The sequence below is a fragment of the Ochotona princeps genome, chromosome 4 (assembly GCF_030435755.1).
Source record: "Ochotona princeps isolate mOchPri1 chromosome 4, mOchPri1.hap1, whole genome shotgun sequence".
Lineage (NCBI taxonomy): Eukaryota > Metazoa > Chordata > Mammalia > Lagomorpha > Ochotonidae > Ochotona > Ochotona princeps.
This window is the reverse complement of record NC_080835.1, coordinates 10,590,162-10,602,298: the sequence shown is the minus strand read 5'-3', so window position 1 is coordinate 10,602,298 and position 12,137 is coordinate 10,590,162. Positions and strand designations below refer to the sequence as shown.

At 41.9% G+C, this 12,137-nt stretch overlaps 1 protein-coding gene across 1 annotated transcript; it reads right to left on the bottom strand.

Moving 5' to 3' along the window:
- Positions 1–5,518: 5,518 nt before the first annotated feature.
- Positions 5,519–6,608, bottom strand: LOC101531343 (olfactory receptor 10V1). Its single transcript, XM_004585275.2, has one exon. It carries the CDS (start codon positions 6,446–6,448, stop codon positions 5,519–5,521), a length of 930 nt encoding a protein of 309 aa, XP_004585332.2. The 5' UTR covers positions 6,449–6,608.
- Positions 6,609–12,137: the final 5,529 nt, after the last annotated feature.

The window sequence follows — 12,137 nt, the reverse complement described above, 5'->3', positions numbered from 1 at the left end:
ACAGTGTTAAAAGTAGAGTCCACAGTTGTGTTATTAAAATAGGTTATTGTCAGGCAGAATTGAATGTCATATAAAAACTGTATGCAATTTTAATTAATATCACCATTATGAGTCTGAAGTGATTAAATGAATTCATTAAAATACAATTCACAAGTCTTGAAAAATGTTAGTTTCTTAGAGCAAAATATCTTGTATGTTGTTGATTCTTGACACATTTTTTACATTTAAAAATATTATAGTTCTTCTGGTATAGTTTTGTAGGATAGGGACTCATCCATCATGCTTCCTTTTTTCCTTTCCTATTTTCCCCTCCAGCCATTTTAACTTTTATTATCACAGTAGTATAGTTTTTTAGTAATAGTTTAGCATTCTGCTGTCAGTGTCTCATGCCTGGATCCCAGACGCCAGCCACCATGCGCACGTGGTGAGCTGTCCCCGGGCCTGACTGGGCTCTGGGGGCTGCTGCCTTTGGGGTGAGTACACTGACCGAGGGGGGAAGTCTCCAAGACTGGGCAGGGCAGGCCTGGGTCTCGGGGCCCACCTGCTGCTCTCATTGAGTGGTGGACTGGATTGGGGAGGGGCGCGACCTTGGGCCTGGAGGTTTAAACTTCCTGCAGCCTCTTGGCTGTGGGTGGGCCTCAGGACAGGGCGCCTCATGCTTGGATCCCAGATGCCAGCCACCATGTGCACGTGGTGAGCTGTCCCCGGGCAGCCAGTATGCCATTTGGTGCCAGGCTCTGCCTGCTGGCTGCCCGGCCAGGGAGCTCTGGGGTTTTGGTTCTTTGAATCGCTGCTAGGTAGCTCCAGGTTGAACCCATTATGCTTCTGGTTTGTGAATCAGTCCTAAAGATTCCCAATGACAGTAACTCTTCCTTTGAAGAACTTGTAATTACTTAACAATGCTGAGCACCAAACACCAGTCCATGCAAAAGCTAAGGCTCACTGCTTGACCAGCAGGATATCCTATTACCTGACATGATGATGGATCAGTAGACGGGTCACATTAGGCAGGGCCATGCCATAACTAGCAATCGAGAACCATATCCAGGGGTAGATTCTGTGGGGGATGTGTGGGCCACACCCAGTGGAAATTCTAGCCCCACTGTTTAGCTCAAGAGTTGGGGTGGTAATGGACTAAGCTAGGTGTGATCAAGGAGCTTGCCATCAATCATAGGTAAAAGAACCCACAACAGTCTGGACTGGTCAAGGCAGCAGCACCCAAATGTGCATCCTGAATAGGGTGTGGGGTGGGCCAGGTTACAAAGTCCACCAGCTCATACAAGGCCAAATGGAAGGCCAGACTGTGCCGGGCACTGGCCTAAAACCCATTGGCATGTATGAGAACTGGGTCTGGGAGTGGATCAAGTGGAAGAACTTGGGAAACTACCCTGGTGAGTCATAGCTCCCACTGGTGAACAGGTGGTCCAAACCTGGGGGTCGGATAAGCTGGGCAAAGTAGCTCCAAAAGCTGGCTAATGTGTGAATTGGTAATGGAATGGGATGTACTTGGCAGGACTGAACAAACCTTAGCCTACAAGTGAAACTAGAAACCAGGATGGAGCACAGGTCATGCCGAGCTAGGCTGTTGCACCTACTGGTCTGCGTGAGTCAGGGACACTAAGACACAGTGTCTAAGGCAGAGGCCATACAGGTGAGGGGCTGAGCCAAGCTGAGTCAGAGCAACCACTGGCATGCGTGTGATCTGTGGCTGGGAACAGGCCTGGTTGGAGAGCTAAGGGGACACCCCAGCTGGGTTGAGGTTCCCACCAAGGGGTGCGTGGACTGGAATGGGGGCTGTGTTCTGATCAGGAAATGACTGTAGTCTCCCTTGGCACAAGTGTGGACTGGGACTGAACGCACTGAGCTGGGCCAGACCCCAACACTGTCTGCTGTCCTGGAGGACCAGGGTAGATGTGGGACGGACTAGGCTAGATCTCTACCCCTACTGAGCCATGTGTGAGCTGTATGTGAGTATGGATGAGCCGTGGCTGGGCTGAAACATCCAACAGTAAGAACCAGATGGGGTTGAAGGCCAGGAAAAGCCACTGTCCCTGCTAGGACAGGAGGTGAACTGAGTAGGGCTGGGCCATGGACCCCCTGGAATGTGCAAAATCTGGCATTGGGAGGGGTTCTGATGGAGGAGCCTGGGCAACTCCTCTGGCAGGACACAGACCCTGCAGGTAAGCACAAGAAGCATGATAGGAAACAGCCCAGAATATGCCATGGAAAGTTTCCCACTGGCATACATCTGGCATGGGTTGGGGCAGGCCAGGCTGAATCAGTTCACGTCATCCACTGGCAAATACGAGCACCAGAACAGAGTGTGGGTCGAGCCAGGTTCAGTTGCGACAAAAACCAGTGCACAATATGGAATGCCAAGGTGAGGTTGCCTGTACCAGATGTGACTGCAGCACCCAACCAGCATGCGTGAGAACCAGGAAGGGAGGGGGTGGAGCCGGCAGGGGAAATAAGGGGTGGTTCCCCTGCTGACAGCTACTCCCACTGGAGAGCATGAGCTGGGATGAGGGCAGATCAGACTAAGCAGGGCTACAACACCTGTGCATCTCATGTGGACTAGATCAGGGAAAAGCCAGGCTGGGCTGATTATTCTTACTGGTGCAAAGTACAATTAGAGTGGGTGAGGGTTGTTGGGGCTTAGCCACAGCATCAGCTGGCAGAAGCTGGCACTGGAATCTGTCTAATTCTGTCAAGTCAAACCACAGAACCACCTGGAGAGTGCATAATCTGGGAGTGGGAGAGACCTGGGAGGGAAATAGTGGCACCTCCCTCTTGGGTTACCACTCTCATGGGAGGGCACGAAAACTAGGACAGGGGCTGGGGTGGCTAGACAGAGGCACTCAGTAACATCCGTGAGGGCTGGATAGTTGAGCTGGTTAGATGAAACTAAGCTTCAATACCCATCGACACATACGAGAGCCAAATGGGATGTGGGACAGACCGGACTAGTCTGCTACACATACTGGCAAACCAGGGTAGGGGTGGGCCTGGTGGGGGTTATTGTGGGTCGCTCTGACTGGGTTGCAGCTCCCCCTGGTTTATGTGAGGGTCAAGTGTGTGCTGAGCAGAGTTAGGCTGGACTGCAACACCCATTGGTTGTAGTGGAAGTTGGGGCTGAAAACAGAACCAACCCAGCAATTTCAACCACCAGCTGATCAGGGCAGTGAACTGTGCCAGGCCCTGTGCTTGCTAGAACATACAAGTATCTGGTCTGGGAACACCTCAGACAAAGTTTCTTTGGGGATCTCCCTAGTCGAAATGCCACACTCAGAACCCTAACCAAGAAAAGACAGAAGACAGAACAAGTCAATCAACCACCTCAGCTATATGCTGGCAGTGAAATACTGGGCAAATGGAGACTCTATGATGGACTATGTCAATCAGTGGATTCTTCAGCGACCTCATTGTACTTGGAGTGGCAAGATTGGCAGTGATTCATAACTGGTGAACTATCAAAACCACTTGAGCAAGGATCTCAGAGCATGCCCCACATCTGGGACCTGGGGTGGGTGGGAAACTGGGTTGGGCTTCTCCCTCAATGTCCCCCTTTACCTCAGATACATGAAGGAAACAATATGGACATAATAGTCTTACCCACTTTCCTATAGCCCTTGAACCTTTTAACCGTAGTTAACTATGTAAAGATTGTCAAAAATATGATAAAAAAAGAAAAAAATTGGTGAATAGTAAAAAGCATTAAAGAAAACCACCTAATGTTAGTAAAGTAAATGAAAACCAGTACCAAAAAAAAAAAAAACCATTCTGCTGTCTAAGTGTATCATGGCACTATAGGTGTACACAAAGGTAGAACATCCAGTATCATACTGTCTTGACTCATGTTAGATTTATTTATTTTTATTTGAAAGGCAAGGTTACTGAGAGGAGAGACACACAGAGAGATTGGTCTCTCATTCACTAGTTCAAGCCCCAAATTGTTACAACCATTGGACCTCAGCCGGGACTTTTTTCTGGGTCTCTCATATGGGTGCAGGGGCCCAAGCACTTAGTTGGCCCCATCTTCAGCTACTTTCCCAGGCCATCAGTGGAGAGTTGGACTGGAAGACAAACAACCTGAAGTCCAGTTGGTGCCTACATGGATGCCAGTGCCACAGATAGAGGCTTAACATGCTATGCCATGGTGCCAGTCCCCTTGATGAAATTTAGTAGGAGGATATTGAGCTAGAGAAGATCTAGAAGGTGACTACTATGAGGAAAAGTTTCAAATATAGCCCTCTTGAAAATAAGGCAAAGTACTTTAGCAGCTGGGAGGGTTCATAAGGAATGGAGCCTTTTATGCGTTCTTGATCTGTCCGTGGAAGCTCAGTCAGAGTCAGCTTAACTGCCTGAGATGCTAAAGGAGAGGTTCTTGGAGAATATGACACAACAGTGCTTGATTTAGTTCATCTGTTAAATAAAGTAGCATTTTCTTTTTTTTTTTTTAAAGACTTATTTATTTTATCACAAAGTCAGATATACAGAGAGGAGGAGAGACAGAGAGGAAGATCTTCTGTCCGATGATTCACTCCCCAAGTGAGCCGCAACAGCCAGTGCTGCGCCGATCCGAAGCCGGGAACCCAGAACCTCTTTCAGGTCTCCCACGTGGGTGCAGTGTCCCAATGCATTGGGCCGTCCTCGGCTGCTTTCCCAGGCCACAAGCAGGGAGTTGGGTGGGAAGTGGAGCTGCCGGGATTAGAACCGGCGCCCATATGTGATCCCGGGGCATTCAAGGCGAGACTTTAGCCGCTAGGCCACACCGCCGGGCCCGTAAAGTAGCATTTTCTTCATTGTTATTAGCCTTTCTATTGCAGAGGTGCTCTTAAAAAGTGATAGACACGGTCATGAGTTTTCATTTGGTTAAAAAAACAGAAATGAAAGGAGGTTCTATTTCCCATTTCTTATTGCAAAATCCTTTTTACCCATTATTTTTGGGGAACCCACTTAAGACCCGTTTGACCACCATTTAAAACATGTAATGACCTTGGAGAGAAACTTTGAAATCTTCTAGTATATTGTCACCACTTCAGACATAAGACAACTAGAGCCTATAGAAATGGAGACTTTCCTGCAGTTTTATAATGTTCGAATGACAGTGCAAGCTCAGAAACAAGAGATGAGCATTTCTGAAAACAGCTTAGTCTTTAGATTTTTAAATACTTGCTTTCTGATTTTGGACATGTTTTTTGTTAGTAGTTTCATCTTCTGAAAAATTAAGCTAATGATGTTTACTATAGGTTAAGTGAGATATCTAGATACATTTCTGAGCATATAATAGTTATTCAGTATGTGTTGATTCTTTGCTCTTCGTCCATGCTCAGGGCTTTGGACTGCTCTCTGTAATTGTGTTATTTTCAGTGTCACATTTGTTTCCTCTGAACTCCCAAAATAATGGGCCACCTGTCCAGTGTTGTTGAGTACATTCCTAATTATGTATGCCATCCCTGCATACTTTCCACATCACGCTCCAAAGTGCTGTGATTTAAATAAGTCATGAACATCCTGACTAGAACTTTCTCAGTGCCTTCCTTAGGGCATCTTTCAGTTCTTTGTTCCTCATACTGTAGATCAAGGGGTTTAAAATGGGAGTGATAAAAGTGTAAACTACTGACACTATTCGTCCCATCTCAGGAGAGTAGCTGGAGCTAGGGGACAAATATATGAAGCTGGTACAGCCATACTGCAGTAAGACCACTGAAATATGAGAGGAGCAGGTAGAGAAGGCTCTATGACGCCCTTCTGTTGACTGGATACGTAAAATGGCCATCACAATGAAGACATAGGAGATGGAGATCAAAGTGAGGGGAATGCTTAGCACAATGAAGCTTATAATGTACAGGGCAGTCTCGTGAATGTGCGTGTCTGCACAAGCCAGGCGCATGACTGCGGGCATGTCACAGTAGAAGTGGTAGATTTCATTGCTGTGGCAGAATGGGAGACCAAAGATTAAAATGGTTAAGGGAAGCGATAACAGAAACCCTAGCATCAGGGATCCCACAGCCAGTTCCACACAAAAGGACCAGCTCATGATGAGGGTGTATCTCAGAGGATAACAAATGGCTATAAACCGATCATACGCCATGACTGCAAGCAGAACGCAGTCAGCCCCTCCCAAGAAGACAAAGAAAAACATTTGGGTACCACATCCGATGATGGAAACAGGAGTTTGGCCCATGGAAAGAAGGTTTGCCAGGGCCAAGGGCGCAATGGAAGATGTATAGAATATTTCCAGAACTGCCAAGATAGCCAGAAAGAAGTACATGGGGGTGTGGAGGGAGTAGTTGAGCTGGACAAGGACTGCAATGGTGGCATTTCCACTGAGGCTGGTTAGGTACATCACCAGGAAGGCCACAAAAATCACCAGTTGGACCTCAGGGTCAGGAGAAAATGGACGGAAGAAGAACTGTATTTTTGTAGTTTTGTTTATTCCTTCCATGGGCAGTATACTGGATCTACTAAAAGAAAAGATGACATGGCATATCTTTAATATGATACTGTCTCAAATCCTCTTTTCAATGTGAGATATCTTCTATGTTACCTCAGCAATTATATCCATATTTTAGTTTTAAACCATATCAGATGTTATAATTTATAAATTCACCACATCATTATCTTTCCTAGCCCTCAAGAGCCAAAACTATCCAGTGGTGGAGGTTTTGATGATCTTGTTTTAATTCTAGTTCTTTGCGCAGTATCTGACATAGAAGGCTTTCCAGGAAGCATTTAATGAAGGAATTAAAGACACTATAAAGTTTGGATTTTCAAATTGTTAAAATAGGGTATTCATGTATTATACAAAACTTGAAATAAAGCACTTTGGGATTGTATAGGCAAACATAGTTTAGAGAATTGTGCAGCTGTCATATTGTGTAATGATAAACTTATATTGTGTAATCACAAAAACTATTGATTTGTTTTAGTTCTCCTTTATCTAATTGTCTCTAGATGTTGACAGTCCACTTTTTAAAGAGTTTCTCCTGTCTGTCGCTTAGTCCTTTCCCGCCGCCCCAGTTGGATTTGTGCTTCATGATCCTGCATTTGGATCTTGTGATAGTCCTCTCAAGCCTCCCACTTGCCTCCTCTTACCACTAGAATCCATCCTGCTCTCTATTATAATGTTATCCATCTGCTTAGAAATTCCCAGTGACTTCTGTTGCTGAAGTGTCGACTTTCACATTCCTCTGCCAGCTGTTCTAAATCTTTCTGGATTTGGACCTTTTCGTTTAACTCTCTTGTGTTGGTTACTACACGGTCTAACTCATTAACCTCTTACCTAGATACTCCTCCCAGCTACGTCTACTTCTTCTATTTCTACTAAAAACTGTAGCTCTTTTATATAATCTAACTCCTACACAATTTTAAAATGTTAGGGCATGTTCTGAATTCCATGAAATCTTTCAATGCCACTTCAGTTTAAATTTCTCTTTTCTCTGAAATTCTGTGCTGCTCATAATGTTACAATTTTAGTGTGAATGCACTATCTTTTAATGAATGTTCTGTCTTCTATTTTAGGTTTTCCAGAAATAGGAGCTGGAGTCTTGCTTTATGACAAATGATCATTTATTTTATGTTAAGTGCTGGGTATCGTGAAAAAGTATTTTACTATGCATTAGCTCATTTAATCCTTAAGCAACTCAGAGAGGAATGCATTGCCATCATTCTCATGTAACAAATGAAGGCAGACTTAAAGACATGACAAAATGTTCTGAAATTACATAGGTAGAAAATGGGAAATTTGGTGTTTTAACACAGTTTGTTTGATGATCAGAGCTCTTGAGCCTAACCTCAGTTTATGCTATATTGCTTCCTTATATGTTTTATATTTTTAAGTAGCCTGGTTATCTTTTTAAAAATTATTATTAAGCTTTTGCTGAAAGTTAATCTGGCCTATTGGAAAAACAACACCTAAGAAATGAGACCAAAAAATGCTAGATTATGTTCAGACTTGAGAATCATATATATAACATAGACACTGGTTTATCTAGTAAATGCTATTTTGCCAATGGAGACAGAATAGAAATAGTATAGTAGGATAGGAGGAAGAATTTCATGAAATTTTTAAGGGTATAAAAGCATAATATTTAAAAAATAGTTTCTTGTGGCTGATCACCAAGACCTTAAGCTTATAAGTAGTCTGTCACACTAATTTAGTGTACTGAAGTAGAAAAGTTTTAAGTATGCTGATTTAGACAATAAATTGGTGATTATCCAGTGGAAAATAAAATTCTCCAAACTTTCCAAATCTAAAATCTTGAGTCAGAAGAGCTCCTCTGTTATCATTTTGAAGAAAAGAACCATAATATGAGCAACCTCTTTTAAAATAGGTGTGACCCAGAGAAAATCCCAAGAAAAAAACATATATATATACACACACACATAAAAAATATATATGTATATATATGTATAATGTATATATATATACATATATATGTTTTTTTCCTCAAAACTGTCTTTACAGAGGTGATTTGTCATCTGTTTAAAAACATTCTAACTAAAAAATTAAAAAATGTTCATTTTTTCTTAGTTGAATAAGGGAGAGAGAAGAGAGGAAAGAAGGGTGAAGGGAGAAGAGAAAGATTTCTTTCATCCATTGGTTCACTCCCTAAATATCTACAGGAGTAAATACTGTACAGTCTGAAGCTAGGTGGAACCCTAGGTTCCATCGGGGGCTTGCATGTAGGTGGCAGGAATACAGATACTTGAACCGCCACCTGATGCCTCCCAGGGTGTGCAGTAGCAGAAAGCCAGATGGGAAGCAGAGGGGCTTGCGTTCAAGTGATGTAGGTGTCACAAGTGGCAAGTGATCTTCTTCACTTGCCTGTTTATTGTTTCTTTTGCATGTTTATGATGATGTAATCAAGAACAAGACTCTAATTGTTGTTCATGTAATCCCTGTACAATCAGACTAGTGACTTTCAGAAGGTCACAGATGCCCACGGAATCAGAGAGATGCTCTTTAACCTGGCTCAACTGTTCCAAAGAGAATTTTTAATTTGCTTACGGTTTCACAAGTGGGTCAATTTTAAATACATCATTTAAATATGTAAGGTACTCCTGGGGACTCAGAGATGATCCGAACACTATCTACTCAGTGGATTCAGAGGGCAAACCAGATTTTCCCTTGCTCTGGTTATGTTTGCCAAATCTTTATACACCCTTTCTTGCCTGTTTCAGTTTATATTTGTAGACAACATTTAATGGCAGGGAGAAAAAAGTAGGTCACAAGGAGCTTTAGTTCATCCAAAGCTGCAAAGAAAAGGTGGGGGGGAATCAGAAAGGCCTTTTAACTAGAAAATTGCCTCTTTGGGCATATATATATATATATATATATATATATATATATATATATATATATATATATATATATATATAAAACCAGAATTTGGGACAGTGTATGTATATCAGAAAGCATATAAGTCTGAGAGAAATGATGCTTCCAAAGAAGATGGTAGGAAGTAGGCTATGTTGGAGTTAATTTATATTCAAATTTCAGGTTTGCCTCTTAACTTTGTGACCCTGCTTGGTTGCTTGCCATCCCTAAGGCACATACATTTGCTCAGAATTACACCTGCCTATTTTACAAATCTCTAGTAACACGCAATTTAAACAACATTCTTGAGAAAACCTATTGGCATGCCTATCACATGTGTCTAATGAAGTGGATCAATTAATTGATTAATTCACTATGGATGTTGAGACTGAGAAATTTGCCAAGTGGATGGAACACTTTCCAGGCCTTATATTTTCCAGAGGAGCTTTTATATCATACTTAATTCATGTATTAATTTCCCATAGCTCCTATACTTCAGAATATCTCTTAAAGTACAATGAAGATTGCTCATCTACTTGTAAACTAGTTGTTACTGTTTGCTATATTAAAATGTCTTGACTTTAGCTAGATTTACATGTCCTAATTGTCCTACCTGATTTCTATGAAATGGTAGAAGACTCTTCTTGGCACATGAATGTTTGTGCCTTCTGGAGAGTCACTGGGGCTGTGGCAGTCAGGGGAGATCTAGTGATATCTGTTCAAAGAAAATGTTCCAATATCCGACTTATCCAGGTGGAAGACATATCCTGTCTTCATGAAACATTTTTGAGTAACATTTAATTCTAAAGAAAATCTAATGTGTAGTTTCCAGAAGACGCTCATATGAGTAATTTTTGGTAACAGTATCTGAAAAGAAGGAGAGCCAAAATTACATCCCTTTACTTCTAAAATGTTGAGTTTTTTACACAAAGTCAACAGTAGTAGCATTTAGGCAAGTTTACATGGTTCATTATGATACTTTTATTTTTAAGTTCATTTATTTTTCTAAGGACTCACTTGTTTTACCTGAAAGGCAGAGTGACGGAGAGATCATTTCTGTCTTCTGGCTCATTGCATAGATAACTACATTGACCAAGGTTGGACCAGGGCCGAGTCAAGAGCCTGGAACTCCATCTGGAATCTACCATGTGGGTGAGAGTGATCAGGGCAACTTGAGCCATCCTCTGCTGCTTTTTAGGTGTATTAGCAGAGAGTTGTGTCAGAAATGGTGCAGCCAGAGCTTGAACTGTCATCCTCATATGGGATGCTGTTATTGTGATGACTTAACAAGCTTCACCACAATGCCACAATGACTTAACAGCATACACCATGATGAACTGGAAATATATAACATGTAACCTTCAGACACTCAACAGAAAGTTATTCTCCTAGTGCAATAAAAATGGATAACATTTGCTGACTACTAAGTAGGATCTGCAGTGTGCTGATCATTTTACAGGTATCACTTCACTGAAGTGGCTGTTTAGTCCAAGGCAGTAGGTTTTTAGATAAATTGAGCCTGAAAAGTAACTTGTCCAGCCAATGAGAGTCCTGAATCCATTTGAATAGTTCAGTCTCTTAGCCTCTCATCAGGTTGAAGAGCATGGATTTCACAGTGTGTAGTTCGGAGTCCCCCTCAAGCCATTCATTATAACACCTTGTTTCTGAGTGGGAATCAGGCTTTGGCTTTTTGTGAAAAGCTCCACATGTAGCTTCTGTTCTTGACTAACATCTCCCCAAACCTTTTTCTTCCTTCAGAAAAGGGATCTTCTTTTCTAATCTAAAATCAGTGTTTGTGGAGGAGATTCATACCTTTTCCTTGACCCATGTGAAGTGCAAGTCATTGGAGATTTGCTTGAATCCTTAGACAGGCACTGAAGATGCCAGAAGGTGATATCAAAATTTTGCTGTCCTCAGAAGTTTCTTGGGTTAGCATGGGGCTCACTTGTATAGCACATTGCATTAAAAACTTCTCAAATCAGACCCGATTCATGTCAGATCAACTCCTGGATGGCTTGTCTTTTTTTGTACAAGGTAACTTTGGGGGTTTGTTACATTGCTGTAGCTTGGAACTTACTTTTGAAGTTGTCTTGGTTGTTAGATGTGAGATTATGACCAAATAATGACATTCATAATTAACCTGACCCATGAGTCATTTTTGGCCCCCTGAGATACCTGAGGTCTGTTTGAGAAACAAAATCAACAAGGCTAAATATAGCATACCTGAAAGTTAAAAATTGCATCAGGATTATTCCACCGGTAGGTTGTTCCCTAGGGACTGTCTTCCAGTAACTTGTTTAACTTCAATAATATCAGTTAGGGGAAAGAGAAATTATTGTTTTCATTGGACTTATCTAGAAATAATTTTAAATAGAAAATTTTTAATGTACGGGAAGTATTATTATTTTTAAAAATTCTACAGCATTACCCCTCCTTGCTCTGGTAATTTAGTCCTCCTAGTTAATGCTCCTTTTGGTTGGCTTTGCTGCCTTCTCTTGTGCGCCTTTTACTTCATCTTGATATTAATGCTAAGTAATGTATTTTATTTACATATTTTAATAGGTGATCCAATTTAGTTGTTTGGCTCTATATTCAAAACGATATGCTAATAACTTGCAAATGTGTATCTCTAGCACAACCTTGTATGTGTACTTGTCTGCCTGACTCCGGCATTTGGGACATTGGTGAAAATCTTAAATTTAATAAATCTAAAATTTAAATCTGTCATTCACTTTGGTGTCATGTATTAGTCCATCCAAAACCTGAAAGTAGGCTCTGAATAAATATTTGTTGACACTGATCAATCCTAATTCTC